Below are 25,574 nucleotides of genomic sequence, written 5' to 3' on the forward strand. Positions count from 1 at the left end.
AGAAATTCCTACTGATAACAGAATCAGTAAGATATAGGCCTTTAATATAGGAATGTAAAAATTGTTTCTGATTATATAATGATAGTATCAGGCATTATACATAGCAAAACATTTCCATTTCAAGAACCATTTTTAATTTGTGCAAATTTTACAGAAGGGAAAATTACATTTTAATTCTTACAACTTTCATGGCCACTGGAAGAATATATTACAGTAATACAGGAGAAAAAAAATTAAATTTGATGTCATAATTTTTGGCTCTCTGTTCTGAAGAATGGGATTCCAACAATTGCAAAGAGCATTTTGGCAGTGACAAACCTTCCACACAGATCCCTACTTTATTCTTCCAAAGCCCATCAGAGACAATACATTTATGCTTCAGCTCCAGATCCAGCCACCAGCAAAGCTGTGCATGATTTTAGAAGGATGGGACTTGGTCTCACCCTATACAAACTGTCCCTATCCACACTCTCTTGTTCTAATTCCATTTAAACTAGAAACTGATGTGAATGAGAACATAATGCCTTAATGTACTTCAGAGTAAGTAGGAAAACATCACAAATCTAAAACTCTTCAAGAACTGACAGGAAGGTCAAAGAATGATACTCAGTACACAGTGTACTGCTAGCCAATGCTGCTCTAAACTCACCTCAAGGAACTCAAGGTGATGAAACCCTGAAAGTTACTCTGATTTAGCCTTGAAAGAATGGCAGCTGCTGTTTCCAGGCTAAATCAGAGCAGTTCTGCCAGTAAATCTGAGAACTTAAAAGTCTACAATATTTCTTGTAGGTTATTCTCTGTTTTTTAATTAATAAGAACCATGCTTATGGAGTATTGTACCTATTAATTTGTAAGAAGATAGCAGACAATAATTTTCTCTGAAGTCCCAATTGTATCAACATTTAAAGTTGTCAGTTATCTGAAGAAGCATTTTATTTATATTTGGGGGGCCTTTTTTTCTTTGATTTATGGACCCCTAAGCATTTTCCAATTGAAATCCAGAGTCCAACATAGATAATATTTGCAATGGGCCTATTTTTTTATTACCTTTTTCTTTTGAATGATACTATTATCACATACTAGTGAAGACTGAGGTGTTAAAGTATCCCTGTGAATCACAGAATCAGAATCACAGGGGTTGGAAAGGACCTCCAGAGATCATGGAGTCCAACCCCCAAGAAGAATGAAGATCCAGCCTTGTTAGAGATTCACAGCCAGGAACATCTCTCTGCAGAGATACAAACTGATAACTGCTCAGTGAGATCAAGAGTTAGGGCAGACATAGGTACTGGTGTTTGCATCACTCTTGCATAAAGCTGACTAGTCACAGATGCTATGTTAGGCTACTGCCCATGAGCAGCAACAAAAGAAAATACAACACAGAACATAAGCAACTGAAGTATACTTTATTGTACAGTAATTTTCAACACAGAGAATGCAGCTCTTTTCAAACATATACAAAATTACAGCAGATGCACACCACAGTTCTGATTGTAAACAGTATAAAGTTTTTAAAGTTTTAACAATTTAGAGCCTTATTTACATATATTGGCTTAATTAAAAGCTGGCATGTGCAATTGGCACTGAATTTCTTCCCCATACTAGTAAGAAAATACATTGCTGTTTTAAACACTTCACTGCAGTAACCTCAACAGCTTGTGTTTATTGGCTACTCAGCCACTTGATTAATATGATTCATTTCATATACACTCCCTTATAGCTCTAACTCAAAGGGCAGAAACAGTAGGAAATTGACTCCATTTTACAAACAATATAATGCATTTTCACCTGCATTCTGGATACGTCTGAGCCAAATTCTCTTTAACCACAGGGAAGATTTTCTCACAAAACAAAAAACGTGGGAGAAAACAAAAAAAAACAGGCAATGATCAATAACAATGTTACCAGTCCTAGGGAGGTCAGTAAGAAAGGATTTGGCCAGATACTGACACAGCAGGAGAAAAGTACTATAGGCTTTAGTGCTGTAAAAAAGTTTCTTCAACCCATAAGAAGCCTGAACATGATCAGAGGGACAGCATCATGCTACACCAAAGGTGGAAAAAAACAGTGGTAAAGGACATCTGAACTGAAGATGAGATATTGCATTTATTTTTTTCATTACTTATTACAGTAAGGAACATCTTGGAAGTTTCTTCTTATAATAATAAAGACTGTAAAGTCTATGAAAACTATATGAGGAAATAACTCCCTTTTGTTTATGAATCAGGATCTTTCACTGAAGTCTTTTTTCCTAGAAAGTTTACCTAGCACTGTTGCACTGTTGAACAGCAGTAGGCGGGGGAAAAAAAAAAAGAAAAAGAAAAGAAAAAAAAAAAAAGGAAACTTTTGTACAGGGACATATATTGCAACAGATTGTCTGCTCTGGCACAGACTCTATTAGGAACTGGGCATCTGCAGCGGTGCACGTCTGCATAATGCTCCTTGAAGGAGCGGCCTGTATTTTCCTTGGAACACGCATGCAGATACAAAACTGTTACTTATTTTTCCTAAAACAAAAGAGGATTTTGCAGTCAGTATAAAAATAGATACACTGAAACCTCCAATCCATGTTAGGCTATAATTACATATTTAAGAATAATTAACCAAACGTGCAGCATTAAGGCACTAATGTAATTCACAGGGTGGTTAGAACACTCATTTGATCCCAATATTTCCAGAGTGTCTTAACAGAAATTCTTGCCTCAGAAATGTGCACTATGCCACAATTAGAAAAGGTCAGAAACAATACAGGACAAAATAATACTTCCATATCAACTGAAAAAATATATATATATTTACAAATTGTGAGGAAAGACATGAAAAGCCTCTCCTTTCTGAATAAATACATGTATTAAGGGAATACATCCACTAACTAAAAAAATAGCTTTGTATCGTTAAATGAATAGTTCTCAAGTATGGTGTAAAACAATAAAAACATTTAAAGTACAATAGTGCAACTATGTCAGAGCATAAAGCTGATACTTTTCACTTTACATTTCAGGTAGAAGGCAAGGTAACTTTTTAAAGCAGAACAATGGAAAACCTTAAATATTTGTTATTTCCATCTATAAATAAATGCTTTTGTTTCTACATTGAAATAAATATTTTTATTCCAAATTCTTTCGCTTTAACACAAATTCATTCTACCTGGTAGTATGTGAAGATTCAGACTTGATGGAGCTGATCATCACAGAATTTCTAAAAACAGTTCAAACTGAGCTATAGCTATATCCCCATTTAGTAGTGCTTTTTCCAGTAATCAATTGCACACTGATCAAAAAACTACTTCTGTTATCAGTTTCCAACCCTGAATCTTATTTAAAAATAAAACACTGTTGCTTTACACAATACACATTAAAATTACGTAGCTTACAAAGTGATTCAGTTTATATAGCTTGGCCAAACAACACAAGATAGATTTTGCTCATTATAATAAATGAGAAAAAGCATCCAAAATACCGATGGCCAAATCCAGGAGAGAGAAAAAGTAAATCTATGAACTCATGTCCTTCAACCTGGTTCTCCACAGGGTATGAACCTTCACACACCATTCTGTGTGAAAAGAACCTTGGCTGTGAAAGGAATTACTGCACACGCACACACATTGCTAACTTCAAAGATCTGAAAGCCACATTTGTCAGGGGCGCTCTGAAATGAATTACACTATTGAAGAGAAGAAGGTAGACAGTGATCTTTCAGCAGCCTACAGCGACTGAAATTATATGATCTATTCAGCTACTGATAGTTACCACAGCCAAATTGTTCTTGGCAGCAGCAGATGGTATCAAAAAGGGGAAACAGATTCGTATTTTTACATAGTGGTTTATTTTTAAAATAAATAATGGGAGATTCAAAATCATTGTTAGGGGGAAATATTTTACTAAGAGAGTGGTGACGCACTGGAACACACTGCCCTGAGTAGGTCTGGATGCCCCACCCTTGGAAGTATTCAAGACCAGGTTGGATGGGACCCTGAGAAGCCTGATCTGGTGCGGGTGGCAACCCTGCCTAGGGCAGAAGGTCCCCTTCAATCCAAGCCATTCCACGAGTCTACAATTCCATGACTGATGATGATAGAAATATCTACAATTTCTACTACATTATATGAATTTTGGGAACTAAGACAAGCAATAATAACTCAGATCTTAGAAACCCTTGCATCTAAAACTACCATTTATTGCTCAGTATCTTGGAAATTTCTTACAGTCAGGCAACAATATTCTCATTAACATGGGTAGCTGCCATTCATTCCAGCAGTTTCTTTCAATGAATGGTTCATACAGATGCTTGTGTGTGTGCAATAATTCTTTCACCTAAAACTTGAAAAATGCATAAAGAATTTACATTAGAACAGACTCCTCTGTACCATTACAATCCCTCAATTAATGTCTGAATGAAAAGCTTTTGAAAAACACAGGAAAATTACAATCCACGTCTCTCTATTTATTACACTGTCAATGATCTAGTCTCAACAAACAGAAGGGTACTGAAACATTATTTCATCTCATCCTGCTTATCACAAGTATTATAGGTCTCTCTAGAATTTGGAACTGTAATAGTCCATGCAAATGTTTCTTTCGCTATTGAGCTGTGTAGTATTAGAAATAAAGTCTACTTTTCAGTTCCCAACTGAACTCAACTCTTTAAATAATTTAAATAAATTCTAACTCACTGCTGTAAAATTACTCCAGTAGCCTACAAATCTGCCACTGTCTTCTCCTAAAAAAACATTCCACCTTTTGTCCTGAACTTGATTTACCTGTAAGTGGGCGATATTTTAATGGCTTTGGGTTTTCCTGGGAAATTTTTCATGAATGTGTAGGTCAAGACCTTCAAAAAACTAGATACACAAATATCAGCAAAAAGATTAAATTAATTCACATTCTTGGCAGAACTTTTTTTCTGTTCCTATGACTGATACATGATACTGTCCTACCATATTCTGTAAGAAATAATGAGCCCAAAAAGAAACCCAAAAAGAAACCACGTAAAGGAGATAAAATATATTACAGTGTTACAGTGTTATATTTTCAGAGATAAAGTATGTTACAGTGCACTGACTACTGTAGCATTGATTCTGAGCTCTCTTCATTGATTTCATTGCTTAAGAAGAGTGAAAACAGAGACTAAGGGTCAAAGCAAGTGTATAAACATGGATTACTAGAAAGTAGTGTCTGGATTTTTTCCATGATGTCCAACTCCTAAATACACAAATGTATAAAACCATAGTAAAAAGAATACATAATTGAAATTCTTCATTTTTCTTTTCTTCTCTTTTCTTCTCTTTTCTTCTCTTTTTTCTTTTCTTTTCTCTTCTCTTCTTCTTTTTCCCTTTTTTTTTTTTTTTTTTTTTTTTTAAATACAAATTGCTTATGCCAGGAAAAGTGTCTGTGACTTAAACATTGCAGCAGTTTTTCATGAGTGCTGATTTTTTGACGGGCGTCCCAGCCAGGTTGGTTACCGACCTTGTATCATCTTGATTATCACTTCGTTTTCTCACTTCACTGTGAAAAAAAAAACAAGAGAGAAAAACAGCCACACAATAAAAATGTAGTTTAATTAATGTATTGCAGTCAATTAATGTATTCTTATTGAAGTTCAAATTTACTATTTTGTTTCTTCCAGTATATCTTACACAGTTCAACATCACCTAACTCCCAGGAAATACTTTCCGAATTTTTAGTCCACAGAATCAACATGCCTTCTAAGATTTTGTTCAGGAAATTGAATCAATATTTCCATACAAATCACTGTACATATGGTTCCTGATATGTAAGAACTCCACAATGTTCTTTTTTCCCTTTTATTTTCTTTTGCTCATTTTTCTTTAATGTTTTTGCTTCAGTATATTACTATAATAGGTTATATTCAAAGCTGAAAATAAAAAAACAAAAAACTAAATTTCAAGTATGAATTCATCCTCAGAAGAAAAACACAAACTGGATGTCTTGTATACAGACTTAAAAGTCGTGTACGTATGAGAAATTCTGTATCTTTACAGGGCCTCTGTGATAAGGCCTCCTAGAAACTCAAAAGCAAGTTCTTGAATTTCTTGCTAACTAGTATATGTATACGTATTATATATATTTATATATATATAAAATATATATGTGTGTGTGTGTAATATTATATATATATATATATATATATATATATATATATAAATCCTCCTTGTATCAATAGAATAAATTCATGAAGTTGGGAGAATTTTAAATTCAGAGCATCATATTATTCAACAAAACAAACAGGAGAAAGGAATCCTACAAAGAAGTAACAGGTTAGTCTGAAAGACTATCTGCCCTAATGATACTTTTAAAAAAAATTTTTTTTTTTGCTTCAAAATAAAACGTTTCTTTCAAAGAATAAGTATTACTAAACTCAAGAAATTGCAAGCAACCATTCCAGACCAAGGCTCTAGGTAATGTCTAGAGCATTTAAGGAACTATGAACCTACCAAAGGAAAAAAAAATTGGAGGTTCTGAAACGAAATGCTGCAACTGCCAAACTGCCATTTTTATCCTTGAGGCAGTTAAACAAATCTATCATGTTTAAATATTAGAGAGAATTTTCCAACTGTGATTAATGTTATGTAACTGTTAAGTAAGCTCTCTAATTTATTAAGTCACAGATTCCTGGAAATGAGTCATTTCAATCAGCAACTAATGTTGACACTAACAGAAAAACAAAACACCTGTGCTCATGTAGCATCTCCAGTTGAGTTGTTTTCTTGGAAATACATGTGTTCTTGAAGACCAAATGTGAAGAAGCAATGATGCTCTCCAAAGAGCCAGTATTTTTATTCAGGCCATGTTTTAACACTGAATAAACAAATACTGGCCAAATGTCATAAAGTTTGATTATTGCATGAGTAAGTAAAAAAAAAAATTAATTAATATAGTCGTAATTGTAGCCTTGAGTTTGATGACTAGAACTGAGAAATCTGAGCTTGAGGATTTCTTACTTCCAGCCTTTCAAAACACTGCAGTACAGAACAGTTTGGAAAAGTTGTAAAAGTGTAATGTTTGATTCACATTCTTCACAGAAACACCATTTTGCTAAATGGATGTAATGCAGAGTTCTGTCTTTTAAATAACTTAGAGAAAGTGACATGACATCAAAGAAAATATGTGAGACTAGAATGATCAGGAACAAAACTGAACATGTATTAATAGATGTGACAGAATTAAGAGTTAATTATATGCATAATTGTAAGTATTAGAAATTGATCTATGTATATGAAAGAATTACGAAAGTAAATCCATGTACCATTAAACATATCATTCATTCACCAAGTTTTAAAACTGTTAGGTCCATAACTAAGTTCTAATTTAAATATCGATAAATAAGACAACTATGTAACATTTGTAAGCAAAACCACTGACTACACTGAGAATAAAACCTGCTTCACACGTCTCTATAGATTCAACATGGCATTCATTTTCTAATTTAATTTGTTGAACTTGATGTTGGGACAATTTTAAATATGTACATGCATGTCTTTGTATGTAAATCTATATATAATGTCTATTTTATAAAATATGTTCAGCTGTGCTTCTTTGAAAATAGAAACATGACTACTTACCGAGCAAGATGAAGAACTGCTTCTACAATATTAGATCCATCTTTAGCACTTGTTTCACAGAATAGAGCATTGTAAGTCTGTGAGCAAAACAGAAAGAGTTGCTAGGACAGGTTACTGAATTCAGCCTGTTATCCACTCATAATCTGCATCATTCCAGTATTCTAGCTCAACCAACAGCTTAACCAGAAACATAATTCCATAATTATCAGCCATGCTCCCTGTCCTGATATAATAAATTGTACAAGCAATTTAGAAGAAGAGAAGATGGCAAAGAATCTAGAGGAGAAGAACTATTTGGAGTGGCTGAGGTCCCTGTGTGTGTTCAGCCCAGAGCAGGGCAGGCTGACAGAAGGCCTGATGGCAGCTCCTCACAGGGAGTGGAGGGCAGCATCGAGCTCTGCTCTCTGTGACAGTGACAGAATCCAAGGGAATGAGATGGAGTTACATCACAAGAAGTTCATATTGGTGTATTTGGTCTGGATGAGATGGAGTTAACCTTCCCCACAGCAGCCCAAATAGCATTGCGCTCTACATTTGTAGCAAGAAGAGTGTTGATATCACATCAATGTTTTATTATTGCTGAACAACACTGGCACAGCATAAAGACTATCTCCAAATGACTCCAAGCAAAACCAGTAGGTTGAGGACAGCTGACCCAAACAAAGTAAAAGGACATGTCATACCATACCATATGTCATATTCGGCAATAAAATGAGGAAAAGGGGGGAAAGAAAGGAGGGCAGGTCAGAGGGGACTTCTCGTTATGAAAAAATGAGTCCTCCCAAAAAACTGCTATGTATATGGAGGCCCTGCTTCCCATGACATAGCCAGAAACTGCTTACTAATGGGAAACACAGAAGAAATGCTCACTCTCCATCTCTGCTTCTGCACGGCTTTTATATGGTTGGTTGTTTTTTTTTTCCTTATTTTCCCTTTAGTTAAATTATCCTTATCTCAACACATAAGCCTTCTTTTTCCATCATATTTTCTCCTTCCCACTTCCTTTAAGAGTCGTTGTGAATTCACCTGTCCATCTGGATGAAACCATAGCAACTGGAAAAGATTCCCATTTACAGTGGTCATGGCACCAATCCTGCCAGAGTTCTAGAAGAATTTGGACAGTGCCCTCAGAAATACGGTTTGAATTTTGGATGATTAGATGTGGAGACAGGAGATGAATTTGATAATCCTTGTAGGACCTTAGAACTTAACATATTATATGATTCAAAGCCAGGTTAAGATTATCATCTGCCTACCAGCATGCTTCATTTCAGTGGCAAAATTCTATTGCCAATTTCTTATTGGAGGTTAAAAAACTTTGTCTCCTGATCCATTCACCTTAGAAACATGAAAGCTGAGAAGAATATCCCAGAAAATAAAAAAGTTCAGCTTAGCTGCACTGAGGCAAAATTTAGCTCAGCAAGCAGCATCAAAATAAAAAAAAAGCTTTCATGAAAATTAATCATGAATCCTAATAACTAGATCTGAACAAGTGACTAGTAAATGACTTTTGTTTACAAGTTATTCACAGAGTTTCCAGATTAAGTTATTAAAACCATTTTATACTGAAAAGATAGCCATTGATCTTACCATAGCCAGCTTTTCTCCATAGCTTAAAGGTACACATTTTTGCCCTTGTTCTGTAAATGCTTGGCGAAGATCTGCTTTGTTTCCTACCATCATAATTGGAATATTCTCATGAGTTGCATCCTGTAAAAAAATTTCTTTTCCTTACTGCTAAAATTCTCAGAATAAAAAAAGTTAACTAGCATCATGTCATAGTGACTTCCTTCCCACAAAAATTCCTATGCACTATCAAAAAACACATAATTTTATATGTTACATAACTGTTCAGAGAGAGTACATATTTCAAGAAGCCAGTTTAAACATCAGCCTGCAGAGATATGCATCCATACTCATAAACTCTGTTACACAACCATGAATTTAATGTTCTAGCAGAAATAGTTACTATCTAAATGCTTTATGATAAAACTACTGTGGGAAGAGTAATCAACTTCTATTTTACTATTAAAAAAAAATGCCTTAAGAAGAGGAATTTTGCTTACGTTTTCCCTCCAATTAAACAACTGTGGCACAATAGAAAAATTCTTTTCATCAAATTCAAATTTGTATTAAAATAAGCAAGTAGTAGCAGATAGAAATACTGAAAATTTCAGCTGGAGAATGGCTAGTTTAAAGAATTTAATATATTGATTTAAAATGTGGGAGCTTCAAGGAATAGACAAGCCATCCACAGGAAGGTATCTGAAATGGGCTCTCATGTTTCTTCCAAAAGGAAGTGAACGGGAACAGTGATGACCTTTCATATTAAAAATGCATTCATTTTAACACTAAATATATCAGAATATACTTTAATAACAATAGAACTTCCATTTAGTTTGCACTTACACAAGAGACTGCAGTTTGGCTAATTCCTGAGTTACACAAGTTTTACCTATTAAACAAAACAATCTAAAAGGTTCTAAAGCAAAGAATAAGATTTCCATCCTTTCTTTCTTCAGACAGTCAGACATTAGAACAACAAAACATAGTTTTAAAGTTGCAGATATTTAAGATACTTACCCCAATCATATCAACCCATTCTCGCACATTAAGAAAGCTTTTTTCACATGTTACATCATATAAGAGTAAGACACCATCTGCTCTTCTGAAGTATGATTTAGCAATACTTCGGAATCTTTTAAGGAAACAAAAAGACTTGTGTAAGGCTAAGGAATTACACTGCAGAGTGTAGCAGAGTGGATTACTCTGCTACATTTGAAAAAAATATGAAGCAATAAACTTCCAGGAAATAACTCCAGGAATTAATTCACCAGTTATAATCGTCTTTTAACATAGCGCAGTCTACTTAGCAACTTTACAACAACTGGGTAATTACATTACACATAAAAATATTCTTCACAAAATTATTATGTGGGAGGAGAATGAATGTGTCTCCAACTTCCTATGTCTCATAAGCACTCTTTTAGGTAAAAGTAAATATACACAGACTAGTACAGAGCCACTGAATAGATAAAACTGATTTGGATTTGTCCTGTTCAGTATCTCACTGATGACCTGGATGAGGGCACTGAGTACGCCCTCAGTAAGTTTGCAGATGACATCAAGTCAGCAGGAAGTGTTGATCTGCCTCAGGCAGGAAGGCCCTAATGAGGGATCTGAACAGGATGGACTGCTGGGCTGAGGACAGCGAAATAAAGCTCAACAAAATCAAGTGCAGGTCTTGCACTTTAGCCACAACAACCCCAGGCTATGCTACAGGCTTGGGGCAGAGTGGCTGGAAGACTATGTAAAGGAAATGGACCTAGGGGTATTGTTTGATGCTCAGCTGAACATGAGCCAGCAGTGTGCCTAGTTGGTTAAGAAGGTCAATGGCATCCTGGCTTGTATAAGAAAGAACATTACCAGCAGGAGCAGGGAAGTGATCATCCCTCTGAACTCAGCACTGGTGAGGTCACACTTCAAGTACTGTGTTCAGTTTTGGGCCCCTCACTACAGGAAAGGCACTGAGGCCCTGGAGCGTGTTCAAAGAGCAGTGACACCAGAGAAGAGTCTGGAGTACAAGCCTGACGTGGAGCAGCTCAGGGAGATGGGATTATTTAGACTGTAGAAGAGGAGACTCAGGGGTGATCTTATTGCCCTCTACAACTACTTGAAGGGAGGTTATAGTGAGGTGGAAGTTGGCCTCTTCTCCCATGTAACTAGTGATAGGACTAGAGGGAATGGACTCAAGTTACACCAGAGGTGGTTCAGGTGGGATATTAAGAAGTACTTCTTCTCTGAGAGTGGTCAGGCACTCCCAGGTCAGCCCAGGGAGGCAGTGGAGTCACTGACCCAGAAGGTTTCCAAGAAATATTTAGAGGTTGCATTGAGGGACATGGTTTAGTGGAAAATATTGGTGATATGTAGACAGTTGGACTCGATGATCAGAGAGGTCTTTTCCAACCCTGGTGATTCTATGATTCTATGACTTCCAGAATGTTAGATTAAACTTGTAATGAGCCCTACAAGATATCAGTAAAGTAATGGCTCTGCAAGTAAGTGACATAGAATTTTGTGAAAATTCTACATAAAAAAATCAAAGAACTTTATTTACATACTTAGTTATCTACACAATTCCCCTGTGCATTTTTTGAGTTTCTGGGAGAAGAAAGATTTTTCATATACTAAATTCAAGGCAAATCAGGATCAGGAATTTCAAGGAAAATATAAGTAAAAAGTATCTCAAATATAAATTGTCAGAAATGCAGATCTGTAAGAACAAAGACAGCAACAGGATAAAAATCTAGATGAAAAAATCCAAATTTAATTTAGAAAAAAAACGAAACACTAAAATGACTTAAGTTGCAGGCAGTCACCAACCTCTCTTGCCCAGCTGTGTCCCACAGTTGCAGCACTGTAGGTTCTCCATCAACAATTAACCTTTTCATTTGAAAATCAACACCTGAAAAGAAGAATTCATATAGTCTAAGAAAACACATTAACAACCTTAAAAAATCCACAGAAAGTTGAATGTTATGCTGCATATAAGAGGATATAGCAGTTATCTCAAAATACATTGCTTGTACTAGATAGAGAGATCCACTCATATAGCGCTGAACTGCAATAATCCCCTGAATATGGAAATACATATTTAATTTGTCTTTAGAAAAATGTTTAAAGGAATATTAGAACCAGATATTTTCCCCGAAACATTGATACAAACTTAGCATTATGATCAACAAACAAGATCCACCTGAGCTTCATTTTGCAAAACTCTCCTATAGGTGAAAATGTTTTGTAAGAGAGACTTTATTTCAAATCCCAGCAAAGGGAAAAATAAATTATAACAAAAATATAACAAATTCCTAAGTTTGAGCCAATAAAACAAATACATAACTATTACTTGATTGGAAAGCAATATGCACAATAAGCCAGTCAGAAATCTCTCCAACTCCAATGACACTTTGAAGAAATCGAGATAAAGAACAATATGTAGAGAGAACAATATATAAATATATATATAATAAATATATATATAAAGAACAATATAAAAATACAACAAAGGCTATTGTGCAAGACTAAAGAATGAGAAGACCAGATGGCCATAAATACTGTGACAAAGCCTGGACATAAATTCTAAGTTCATTACATTGAAACTCCCTTTATTGGTACTTTGATTTATTCAGCAACAGAATTTGGGCTTAACAAAGAATAACTAGATCAGAGTTTTATCCCATTATCCACTCCAAATACCAGTTACTCAGTTCTACGCTTCAGTGCTCAAATACGGCTCACCATCTGAAGACTGCAAGTATACTCAGAAAACCTAGCAATCATAGGAGGTAATCTTTTCATCCACTACCTTTGCATAACAACAGTAATATTCACTTTAGTATTTAAGAAGAACAACAACAGTACCGAGGGTTGCACTGGTATTGCCTCTAAATTCATTCTTGCAAAGCCTCATAAGGAAACTAGATTTTCCCACTGCTGCATCTCCAGCAAGAACAATCTTGTAAGCCTTCTCTGAACTTGGGTATTTTGGAGTACATTCTGTTGCATCTGACTGAAAAAAAAGGAAAAGAAAAAAAAAAAACCACCTGATTAATCTCATATAAAACTAATTAAAATGCAGTTCATTTTTTGTTTGCTTGTTTTTTTTTTTGTTTTGTTGTTGTGTTTTGTTTTTTTCCTAGAGAACTGGTTACCTGAGGAGTCAGAGCAGATATGTATTTCCTTGTTGAAGCAACTGAGCTGCTTCGACTTACTGGTCTTGAGGATTTCCAGTCTAATATTGTACTGCTGTTATCAGGACTGTATGCTTCTTCATCCCTGATCTCAGGAACCTGAAAGTATAAGTCAACATGTTCAGTTCAGTGCAAAAATACGCTTTCTGCTTGCAATGATACAGCTAAAACTGATTGAAATCTCTTTTTTTAACGGTTTGGATTTAATAACTGTGCAATTAATCAACTGGATTAATCAACTGTGCAATCCCGGCTGAAACTCTTTGATTTTTCTCTTCTTTGTTGTGAGAATTTAAACACCTTTCTTAAGTCATATACTCTCTAAACCAAATAAATAACACTAATAACCACTTCTACAGCAAGTTCAAAGGATAACTCTAATAGAGGATGTATTTCAGTATTGTTCTACATGTTCCTTTTTGTACTGTGAAAACACTAGCAAATTCTGAATATGAACTTCTTGGTTCTACGAACTTCTTTGGCCTTCTATGATGGAGTGATGGCATTGGTGGACAAAGGAAAGGCAACTGATGTAGACTATCTGAATTTATGCAAGCCCTTTGACACAGTCCTACATCAAGTCCTTGTCTCTAGATTGGAGAGTGATGGATTTGAAGGGTGGACTACTAAGCGGATAAAGAATTGGCTGCATGCTTGTAGGCAGAGTTGTTATCAATTGATGTATATCCAGTTGGAAACTAGTCACAAGCAGCACCCCTCTGGGTCTGTCTTGGGACCAGCACTCTTCAAGATTTTTATCAATGACTTAGACCATGAGATTGTGTATCCTCAGTAATTTTGCTGATGACACTAAGATGAGTGGTGCAGCCAATAAACAGAAAAAGGGGATGCCATTCAGAGGGATGTAGACAGGCTTGAAAAGTGGGACCTCGAGAATCTAATGATGTTCAATAAAGCCAAGTGCTAGAATTGGGGCAATCTTAGATACGAGTACAGAATGGGAGATGAACTCCTTGACAGCAGCCCTGCCAAGAAGGATTTAAGGGTCCTGGTAGATGAAAAATTTAAAATGCACAAGCAGTGTGCACTTTCAGCCTGGGAGGCCAATGGTATCCTGAGCTGCATCAAAAGAAGGGTGGCCAGCCTGGAGAGGGAGGTGATTGTCCACCTCTGTTCTGCCCTTGTGAGGCCCTATCTGGAATACTGTGTCCAGGCCTGGGGCCCCCAGCACAGGAAGAATGTGGAGAGGGTCCAGAGGAAGGCCACGAAGATAATCAGAGGACTGGTGTGCCTCTGCTATGAAAGGCTGCAGGAGCCGGGATTGTTTCACTTGGAGAAAACTCCAGGAAGATCTCATTGAGATTTTTCAGTTCTTGAAAGGAGCTTAGAAACAGGAGGGGAACCAGCTTTTCGCACAGGTATATAGTGACAGGACAGGGGGAAGGAATTTAAACTGAGAAAAGGGAAGTTTAGGTTAGATGTTAGGAAGAAATTCTTCACTTGGAGAAAAGATGTGAGGCACTGGAACAGCCTGCCCAAAAAAGTTCTGGATGACCCTACCCTGGAGGTGTTCAAGGCCTCTCTTGATGAAAAAAAGGCAATAATTTCAAAGCTTATTAAACAAACAAAAAAAAAGCACATATAATCCACATACTCAGTTCTATATGGTCAATCAGCAAAAATCCATCTCATTCTTGCCTCCAACCAAAGGTGCTAGTGAGGCAGTTAAGTCTTGTACTTACGTCTGTATCAGAAGCATCACCGCCATAGCTTTCTTGCATACACTGTGGTCTTTGAAAAATTCTTTGATGCCTGTATTCCACCTCTGAATCATACTCATTTGAATCTCTCAGGGTGGACAAACCACTGTCAAAACAGCTCTCAGGTAAGCTGTCAACTTCACAGTTTATTCTTTGCATGGGGTCACAAAGGGCTAAAGAATCGTAATCTTCATCCACACAAGATGGAGATGACCTAAAAAGCAAGTATTAAATAAAAACAACAGAACAAATAAATTTTCTTTCACAATTGTTTTGGTTTTGCTTTGTTTTTTTTTCCAACAAAATCTATACCATTCTAGAATGTTGAATACCTATAAATGCTAACCATAACATTTAACACATACGGTACTACCTTATTTTGCGTTTATAAATTTTTTAAAAAACATAGTTCTTGGGTACCCAGATTACAAACTTAATGCATAAATCTCTGTAGTAATGTTTGTTAATTTATATGGCAAAAAAAATCAGTTTCGCTCTGTCCTATGAGAATAGATGTGAAGTACTTCCCTGCTAGAAAAGACAATATCAGTAAAAGTCTATAAAAATTTCTGCCAGAGAGGCTGGGTCCTTCCAGTGCATGCCACAGAAGAGCCAAAATATATGGTTTTTAGGGACTTCATTGTACCATGCAATAACATGTAGAACTGTCTAATTTTCATCTTTGCAGGCTACTGAATAATGAAAGGAACAAGTGCTATCTTTGTTGTGGAATATCACAGTATTCATGCTCTTTGTATTCCCATATCTGCTAGCCTATAGCAAATCAGTGAAATACAAATGAAGGTCTCATGCTATAAAAAGTCAAGCTTGTTAGGCATTCACTAAATAAAAGCCTTTATTAGTGAATTTTCAGCCTTCCTGAAGCAGGGATTCATTACTAGGAACTTCATATGCACTTCAAGCAAGTTAGATTTATGTGCATTGCACAGCTGAAGAAGAAAAAAGGTAATTACTAATGTAAATTGCTTATAACATGTTTGAATACAAATCGATATTTCAAAATGATAATCTGCTATCAGGTGACAAACTAATGAAAACTAGCAGATTTTGAGACATATTTCTTTTTGTCTTTTGACACTACTAAATCATTTCTAATAACATGCCTAATCATGCCTATTAAGTTTTATTCCTACCACATAAACTCTCTTCTAAAGTACTTGGAAGGACACCACTAAACTAAGTGAAAGGTCTTGAAGAAGGATGAGAATGGGGGCTGGGAAAGAAGGGGTTCTAGAGAGCAGCAGGGGCCCAGGGGCTCTCTGGTGAATGGTGACTCTTCAACGTTGAGATGGAATTTGAGAACGCCTGCTGCGCCGCCAATGGATATAGCAACGTCTTCAGACAAGCATAATGCTATAGTGCTTGCCCGGGCCTGATAGAGGTGGATCTATCGGTTCATCCTCTGGAGGTAGGTCCACCTCTATGGGCTTAACATCACTTTCTGGTGAGTCTACTTCCCTTGGTTCGGGCTCGCTGCAGCTCTCTAGAAGCCGAAGTTCCCACAGTGGGAGGGAAGGGTCAATCTAAGAAGCTCCTAGTCTCAAGCCTGTGCTTCCTGACCACAAGTTTGTCAGCAAGTGGTGTTCTGTTGTCAGGATCCCTGTATTTCTAGCAATTGGCAGGCCATGGCAATGCCACCTCTCCCATGAGAACCAGAACTTGGCTGTATTGGGCGAAGGGAGGCTATGGCCTAAGAGTTGCCCTGCTTGTCACCAATGGGATTCTGCAGGGCTCCATTTTAAGGGCATTTCTCTTTAATGTTTTCACTGTTGATTCCAATAAGGATATGGAAGCTGTTCTAAGTAAATTTGTGGATGATGCTAAGCTGGTAGGAGCGTTGACTCCCTTTAGGGGTTGAAAGGCCTTACAGGAAGATCTGGACAAATTTGAGGGTGGTCACCCTTGGCATGAGAAAGAACAAGTGTCAGGTTCTGTATCCGGAATGAGGCAGCCTTGGCTCTACGTGCGGACTGTGGGGTGAGGGGCTGGAGAACAGCCCTGCAAAAAGGGATTATTGTCTCCTGGTTGGTGGCAACTTGAATGTGAGCCAACAGTGCGCCCTAGTAGCCAGAAGAGCCAACTGCATCCTGCAGTACATCAGGACCAACATTGTCGAGTGAGGGAAGTGGTTGTCCCACTCTGCTGTATAGCTCACCTCCAGCATTGGGTGCAGCTTTGGGTGCCACAACATAAGATGCTATTAGAGACGGTCCAAAGGAGGGCCACAGAAATGGGGAAAGGTCTGATGGCACACTGTGTGAGGAGCTATGTACTTTGGTTGTCCAGAAAGGGGGGAAATTCCTATTCCATATTGGTTTATTTAAGTTAGCATCATATTATTTGGACTAGATTATCACCAGAGGCCCTTTCTAACCCCTACAATTCTGTGATTCCATCATTCTGAGCAGCTGAGGTCTCTGGGTGTGTTCAGCCCAGATCAGGGCAGGCTGAGGGGCAGCCTGATGGTGGTTGCAGCTCCTCACAGGGAGCAGAAGGGCAGCTCTGTGTGACAGTGACAGGGCCTGAAGGAACAGCATGTAACTATGCCAGGGGAGGGGCAGCTGCGGGTTAGGAACAGGTTCTGCACCACAAGGAAGCAGGCATGGAACAGCCTGCCCAGGGCAATGGGCACGGACCCGAGCTGAAAGATCATTGGTGTCTGAATGGTCCTCTATGGAGCTTGGGGTTGGAACTGATGATTCTTGTGGGTCCCTTCCAAGTTGGGATATTCTATGATTGTATATTCTAAATATCCAGAGAGATTTTAGTTAATTTTTCCCCAACATCAGAAAATTATTCAGTCTAATATACAACTTTGATATGATCGCATCTCTCAAAATTTCTCAATAGAGGGAAACAGGTATTATCTGCATATAGCAGAAGAAATCAGTTTGTTACAAGCAAAATTTTATAGCCTGCAACCACACCAGATAGTAGAATACATTTCTGAACAAATGTGGATACTATTAGAGCAAAGCAGAAGCCAACTTAATCCCTACTAAAGATTTTTTTCTCAGTGGAAAAATATAATATCAATGTAGGGTTTGAAGTAACACAAAAAGAATAAGGTAAAAGAATTTATGAATTGAATATGGACACAAATTCTTAATGGCATTTCCAGTTATTTCAAATAACAAAAATGAAATAAAAATTTCACAAAATAGCATTATCTAAAGCACTCAAAGTTGAATCCAGAGCTTTGCGATATCAGTGAGAGCTTCTGCAAGACCTGAACATGATCTCATCAAAAGGCAACAAAGCTGATGAAGGGCTTGGAGAATATGCCCTACGAGGTGCGACTGAAGGAACTGGGGCTAAAAGGAGGCTGAGGGGAGACCCTCTTGCTCTCTTCAAATACCTAAAAGGTGATTGCAGTGAGAGCACGGTTGGTCTCCTCTCACTGGTGGCAGGTGACAGGACAAAGGGAAAAGGCCTCATGTTGCATCAGGGGAGGTTTAGTTTGGATATCAGGAAGAACTTCTTTACAGAAAGGGTTGTTAAGCACTGAAAGAGGCTCCCCAGGAAGGTAGTTGATCCACTCCTGGATGTCTTTTAAAATTGTCTGGATGTGGTGCTCAGGGACATGATTTAGGTAGATGATTTGTTAGAGGTAGGGTAGTTTGGTTAGGCTGCGGTTAGACTTGATGATCTTGATGGTCTTTTCCAACCTTAGCGATTCTATGATTCTATGATTCAAGGACTTTCATTCAGTAGGTGTGAACCCACAGGTGCTCTGACCAGTAACAATATTTGTTATATAGGTAATGGAGGAAGGAGAGGACATTTAGACTTAAACTAAAAACATCAAGAGGTTGTCTGAATTCTCCATTCACCATTCACCATTACCACTAAATAAATTTTTTCTGAACTTCCTGATGTCATTGAAAACATTGCTGTTGAATTCACCATACTATGGATCTTATGCTATTGCTACATATTTCTTCTAAATCAGGAAGAATTATTTTCTCTTTTATTTGACAATATTTGATCTTCTAAGACATCTGTGATGACCTAGTCTTTTTAAAGTTAATAGAAGCAAATCTGGCTTACCTGTCATAACGCAGGTTCAGAGGAGACTGTCCACCACTACATTTGGGACTGCTTCTAGAAACAGTACTTCCTGGTGAGGTATTTGCTAACCGCTGCAATAGATAAATAATAAATGCACAATAAGTTTGATGAACATAATATAAGCATCAACTTCATCATGATTAAAGTGTTTATCAACAAAATGACTACTGTGTATTTTCGTGTATATCCAACCACTTATTTTTAAATAAGCTTAATTCTTTAAATAGGATTAGATGTCCAAAGGCTACTACGTACCCCATTTAGGTTCCATTGTTGCCTTAATGCTGGACTTGCTGGCCGCATTCAACCATTAGATATATATAAAAGGAATTTCCAAAAGGATTATTACATTGATTATGTCACTAGCTGAGACAGAATTTGTTTTCCTTGTGTATGCTTTGGGGCATGTCAGAAGAAAATTCTATCTTCAATCTTTCTGTCCAGTATTGTTACTGTAGGACCATTATTCTCTCTAAATTATTTTTCAACAGTTATTTGCACTTCCAGTGATGCAGGAGTTTGCCAATTAATAGTTTTAAAGTTTAGAAAGCTTTCTAATACTGATTTCTAATAATTTCTAATAGTTCCAAAAAGGCCCAAAAAATCCAAAAAAGCCCAAAAGGTCTGAGAAAGGTCCCCATTATCAACAGTCTCTGTTAGTTGTTAGCCCACTGAGTTGCCTGGACAGAAGCTGAAGTTAGGTTCAGATCAATTACAAAGAAGTAGTTTTCTAGAAATGTATGTTTTCAGTGCTAAAGAGCTCCCATATAGACAATTCAGACACATTTCCTTTGCTGTGAAAGAAACTGCTAACTTGTTCATCTCATCAGATACATTTGGCTACAAATTCATTATTTTCCAAAGCACCTAAAACTTTGCTGGAGCAAAAGCTGTGTTGTTGCACCTTAAAATCTACTGAAATCCAACCATACAAATGTAATCCCATAGAAAGACCACTGAATACAGCTCAGTTTGCTTAGTATAGCTACTCCTAATGCCTAGCAAAATTAGAATTACATACCAATGATCTGTTGAACTTGCTGAAACTGTTTTCAAGTGCAGTCCTTAAACCATCATTGCTGTCATGTAGTTTTCTATTAGCCGATCTAACAAGGAAATATAGTTTAACTTATAAAACTATAACAAATTAAACTTAAAAACTATACAACATAAGCAAATAAAATTTAAAAAAAAAAATGCATTTTAACAGAAAATGTTTTATTCTGCTGTAGATGAATACTAAGGATTAATGTGGGATAAGAAATTTTGCTTAAACAGATGACTGAATGTAAAAAAAAAAGTGCCGTAAAGTCTTCCCAAGTCTTTCTGTAACATGCAGGGCAGAAAAAATAGATATGGTTTTAGAAGGCATGAACAGTACACGAATAGGCTATCAAAAATTGGAGTGTATAGTAGTTGCCTGGCGCACAACTATGTTAGGCTAAAAGGAAAAATCAGAAAGGCAACTAATACCATTCCAAAAGTATTTGTAGAAGTGGAATCTCATACATCTTTTTTTTTGTCTGAAGAAATGAGAAGCTTAAATAAAAACATTTGAGAGAAACACAACTCAGATGGGAGACAGCCTAGCTCTGTGGTGTTGGAGTCTGCTGTCTGGGCAGCAAAGGGCTCAGCTATCGGCAGCAGCAGTGGACAGAGCTGACCTCAGCAGGTGCTCCGTCCCAAGCAGTGGGTTTGTCAGTGCTAATGATCCATCCCCATTGCACCAATGTATTTTTCATCTTTTATTGGGAATATGCATTCTAAATGACTCCTAGCAATTTGCCCATATTTTTCCAAGTCATTTCAATGGCTGTATTTCTTGCTTCATCCACAATAAAAGGAAACCACAGCTTTCCATTGCAGTCACACTGGTGTGCCAACACAGCTGAGACAAGCACCATTTTCTACTAATCCAAGGCCTATTGGTGATAGGTGGGCAGATGGACTAGATGATCTTGGAGGTCTTTTCCAACCTTGGTGTTTCTATGATTCTCTGATTCTATCAGTCTCAAGTAAAGAGAATGCAAATGTAAGATGAAATTATATAGATCAGCAGACTACCTTCCGTGAGAACTGAAGCCATTTTAGTACTCGATAATTTTTCCCAAATCTCATCCCAGTCTTTTGCATAACTATAGAAATGTTTACCTGTGCCTATGTAGAGATTATGTTTGTTAAAAGTACATCGGAACAGCTAAGAACTTACTGAAGGATTTCAATTTGTCTTTCCAGATTATCTCTGTCTTCAGTATACTCCCGAATCATTTCTAGGTCTCTACAAAATAAATAAATAAATAAATAAATAAATAAATAAATAAATAAATAAATAATAAAGTTACATTTCATAGAAGATTTTTTTTTTCAATTTATTTGGTGTTAGACACAATAGACTTTTTCAAAGTATTTCTGAATTAAATTTTTCAGTGTATAGATCTCTGCTTTCTAGAATGCAGTAAAAGCATTTTTACATAAAATAAAATCATTTTCTAACTTCATTGAACGTTGCCAATACATCTCAACAAAAACTGTTGATGAAAAGTAAAGGTGAGGGGTGCAGCGTGGAGTTATTGGGTTGAGTTGGGCTGGACAGATAGGTCTTGGGCATCCCATGGGCCCACAAGATGAGGGGCAGCATCCCAAGTTCAGCAAGCTAAGAGTCAGCTGCTTCTGCCTTGTCACAGCATGCCTTGGTTCAAGAGGATGTCATGGTTTCAGCTGAGATGGAGACCTGTGAGATGATTTCACACTAAAAGAGGGGAGATTTAGAATGGGTGTAAGAAAAGTTTGTTATAATAATGGTGGTGAAGCACTGGAACAGGTTGCCCAGAGATGTAGTGGATGCCCCATCCCCTGAAGACTTCAAGGTAAGGCTGGATGGGGCTCTTAGCAGCCTGATCTAGCTGTGGGTGTCCCTGTTTAGTGCAAGGGAGTTAGACTAGATGGCCTCTAAAGGTCCTTTTAAACTCAAACAGTTCTGTGATTCTATGATCAGTGAAATAATCACATTAAAGGATACAATGCCTCTTGAAATACCTTTTATGTTATATGAAGACAATAGCTTAGTAACATTGTCATGAAGACTCTTCTAAATCAACCTGAATGTCTAGAAGCAGCACTTATTTGTTCTAGATGAACTAGCTGAGATGGATGTGGACAGCTTCCCAAACTACTTTTGCTAATATTAGTAGAGATACTCTTCAGGCTGAAAATCATGGAGGAAAAAACTTGTACTCCTAACTGAAGTCCCCATTAGATTTCCTTGAACAATTGTGAGTGTTTGCATTACGTCTAGACCTAGTTCTTTCAGATATTTGACAAGACAATGAACAGTAGTCATGGTAGAATTTATATGGTGTCAAATATTCACCTGCCTATGGCAAATTTAGAGAGTAAGTTACTGGCATAATACACTATAACTACATGAAACAAAAGATTCTTTTCCTGGTGAAGGTAATCAAGTAAAAGCACTTACCTTTCTGTGTTTAAAGTCTGATCTGCATATTCACTTTTCAAGCTATCTAACTCACTCTGGAGAAAAGCAATATTTGTTTGTGCTTCTAAGAGGTCTTTCTTAAGTTTCTGATTTTCCTGTATAAAAGAAAGATATTAAATATTAGCCGTCACAATCATCTCCATAAAATGCTGGCATATTGTGACACTTAAATAAAAACCAACATAATACATAAAAATGAAACACTAGGAAAGCTCAGCAGAGGTGGGAAAAGAGAATTAAACATCAGAGAATTCAGTGAACCAGTAGGCAAGATTCACTGAAATTTGACTTTTGGACTTCGCAGTCCCACAAAAATGGGATTGTACCATTCTAAGCCATTTTTAAATGTGATACCTAGAATGTGCATAAACATTACATAGAACTGTTTTTTCGTTAGAGATCCTCATATAGCTATCAATAACTTTAGAAGTTTATCTCTTTTCTTATTTGTTAAATTATGCATTTAACTTAAATTTAATTATTTATTAAATAATATTAAATATGAAAAAAAAATCTGTATTGAAAGAAGAATAAAACTGAAGCTAAATTAATGTATTAATGATAAACACTTCTTACCAGCAACATATCATGTATTCTCTTTTTCAGTTCAATCACATCTTCCCTGCTATTTATGTTTTTGGATTGCTCCTCAACCTACAAGGATTGTAAAATCACCCAATTAACATACATACTTGATTACTGTCATTTAAAATACATAAAACGTAATTAAAATCATATCAAATAACTCCAAGAATGTGTTACAGGTAGTAAAGATTTAAAAGTCAACAGTATTCCCAGCTTTATGAGTAGGGTGCATTATTCTGAAAACTTCTGGTCTTCTGTATGATTTTTTACATTAATGCATTACAAATATTTAATTTCTACTTTGCACTCTGGAATTAGCTACAGGTATTGAATGTGTACAATTTGGAACGCAAAACCCAGCAATTGAGAAGTCTGTAACAAGTGTATCCCCACTAACATAAATATATAAGTATATATTACTTCATGTACTGTCAATTCTGTATAGTGTATTTATTAAAATCTTTCATGTTTCTCATGAGAAATTTCCATTTCTATCAGTGCTCTTTTAAGTTCAATTCAATGTGAAAAAATAAAAATAAATCCTCAACGGTTGCAAAAATTCTGGTCAAATTTATATTCATATCTAAGATGTCAATTTACCTTTCAATTGCGCTTTGAATTAATAAGATTGGAATTAGATTTAGACTAGTAATAACTAATTCCAATAGTAATTTCTGTTTAAAATTAGAGCTCAAAATTATCTCAACCATAAGAACTGAAAGAAATGTGCTCACTGACAAAAACACTGTATTAGATCAATATACTGCATTTGTATTGCCAACTTCATCTACCAGAGAATCACAGAATGGCCTGGGTTGGAAGGGACAATCAAACTCCAGCACCCCTGCTACAGCCAGGGCCACCAACTTCCACATTTAATACTAGACCAAGCAGCCCAGGGCCCCATCCAGTGTGGTCTTGAACACTTCCAGGGGCGGGGCATCCACAACCTCTCTGGGAAGCCTGTTCCAGCACCTTACCATAGTACTCACAGTAAATATTCTCCTGACATCCAACATAAATCTTCCCTCCTTCAACTTAAAACCATTTCCCCCTGTCCTTCCATTATCTACCCTTTCAAAGAGTTGACTCCCCTCTTGTTTATAGGCTCTCTTTAGGTACTGAAAGGCTGCAATGAGGTCACCCTGCAGCCTTCTCTTCTCCAGGCTGAACAAGCCCAGCTCCCTCAGCCTGTCTTCATAGGGGAGGTGCTCCAGTCCCCTGATCACCTTTGTGGCTCTCCTCTGGACCCTCTCCAAGAGCTCCCTGTCCTTCTTGTATTTGGGGCTCCAGACCTGGACATAGTACTCTAGATGAGACCCCACAAGAGCAGAGTAGAGAGGGACAATCACCTCCTGGGCCCTGCTGGCCATCCCTCTTCTGATGGAGCCCAGGATATCATTTGCTTTCCAAGCTGTAAGAGCACACTGATGACTCATGTTCAGTTTTTCATCCATCAGGACCCTCAGGTCCTTCTCTCCAGGACTACTCTCAAGGACTGCTCCTCCCAGTCTATATATGCCGAGGATTCCTCCAGCCCAAGTGTAAAACCTTGCATTTTGCTGTGTTGAACCTCATTAGATTCAGGCCCACCTTTCAAGTCTGTTTCTAATTCTATTAAATACAATCAGGGGCAATATATTAAATGTTTCTAACGTATCACATACAAGACTAGTTAACTTCAGTAGAAATATCTTGATGGATTATTTAGTAAGAGAATTTGGCTATCAGGTCTCTTCACTATGTATTTCAGTAGATTATACAAAATGTATACAACAGCACAGAACTACAACATAAATCAAAAAAACATATTTTTAGTTGCAATTTATCTAGGCACATAAACTTAGAGGACTACATTTTGCATATCCATCTTGGAGAAGGCCCTTCATAAGGTAAGAATCTCTTACACTAAAAATTCAAGTCATGAGTTCAAGCCACTTACCTTTCTAAGTTTTTTTATAGTCACCTGAAGATCTCCAACTTCAGTATCATACTGGCGCTTCAGCTCATTTAGTGCTTCTTCAGCTTTTCGTTTCTCCTATAATATTTCTTTTTTTATTAAATGTTCAGAGAAGTTTCAAATGTTTCTTAAAAGATGCATCTACCAACTTAAAGCCAAACTGGTTTTTCCCAGTAGATTAATGCGCATAATTTTGTCTGCACACTAAGTCAATCACCCTTTCCTTAGATCCACAGGCACTGGTTCTAATATTGCAGTCCACTTATAAAATACTTAGAGAAACAAAACATTGAGGTAAAAGCAAAGATATGGGTTCAGCCTTGAATTCAGTGTTTGCTTTCATATCAGTGTCCTGCACTTAACCATTTTAAACGTCTTAAACAAACCC

The 25,574-nt window shown here is 36.9% G+C and overlaps 1 protein-coding gene across 1 annotated transcript in view; it reads right to left on the reverse strand.

Moving 5' to 3' along the window:
* Positions 1-1,387: 1,387 nt before the first annotated feature.
* Positions 1,388-25,574, reverse strand: part of RASEF (RAS and EF-hand domain containing) — a 40,114-nt gene continuing 15,927 nt past the window's right edge. The window contains exons 4-17 of the mRNA XM_085213013.1: positions 25,169-25,264; positions 23,218-23,295; positions 22,621-22,736; positions 21,355-21,423; positions 20,167-20,251; positions 19,125-19,216; positions 15,036-15,267; positions 13,294-13,431; positions 13,004-13,151; positions 11,966-12,047; positions 10,166-10,280; positions 9,173-9,292; positions 7,583-7,659; positions 1,388-5,504 (exon numbers count right to left, since the gene is read on the reverse strand). Of these exons, the coding sequence (XP_085069139.1) occupies positions 5,396-5,504; positions 7,583-7,659; positions 9,173-9,292; positions 10,166-10,280; positions 11,966-12,047; positions 13,004-13,151; positions 13,294-13,431; positions 15,036-15,267; positions 19,125-19,216; positions 20,167-20,251; positions 21,355-21,423; positions 22,621-22,736; positions 23,218-23,295; positions 25,169-25,264 (1,557 nt within the window). The 3' untranslated portion in view covers positions 1,388-5,395. The remainder of the gene's footprint in view (positions 5,505-7,582; positions 7,660-9,172; positions 9,293-10,165; positions 10,281-11,965; positions 12,048-13,003; positions 13,152-13,293; positions 13,432-15,035; positions 15,268-19,124; positions 19,217-20,166; positions 20,252-21,354; positions 21,424-22,620; positions 22,737-23,217; positions 23,296-25,168; positions 25,265-25,574) is intronic.

Source organism: Meleagris gallopavo, chromosome Z (genome assembly GCF_905368555.1).
Source record: "Meleagris gallopavo chromosome Z, MGAL_WU_HG_1.1, whole genome shotgun sequence".
NCBI lineage: Eukaryota > Metazoa > Chordata > Aves > Galliformes > Phasianidae > Meleagris > Meleagris gallopavo.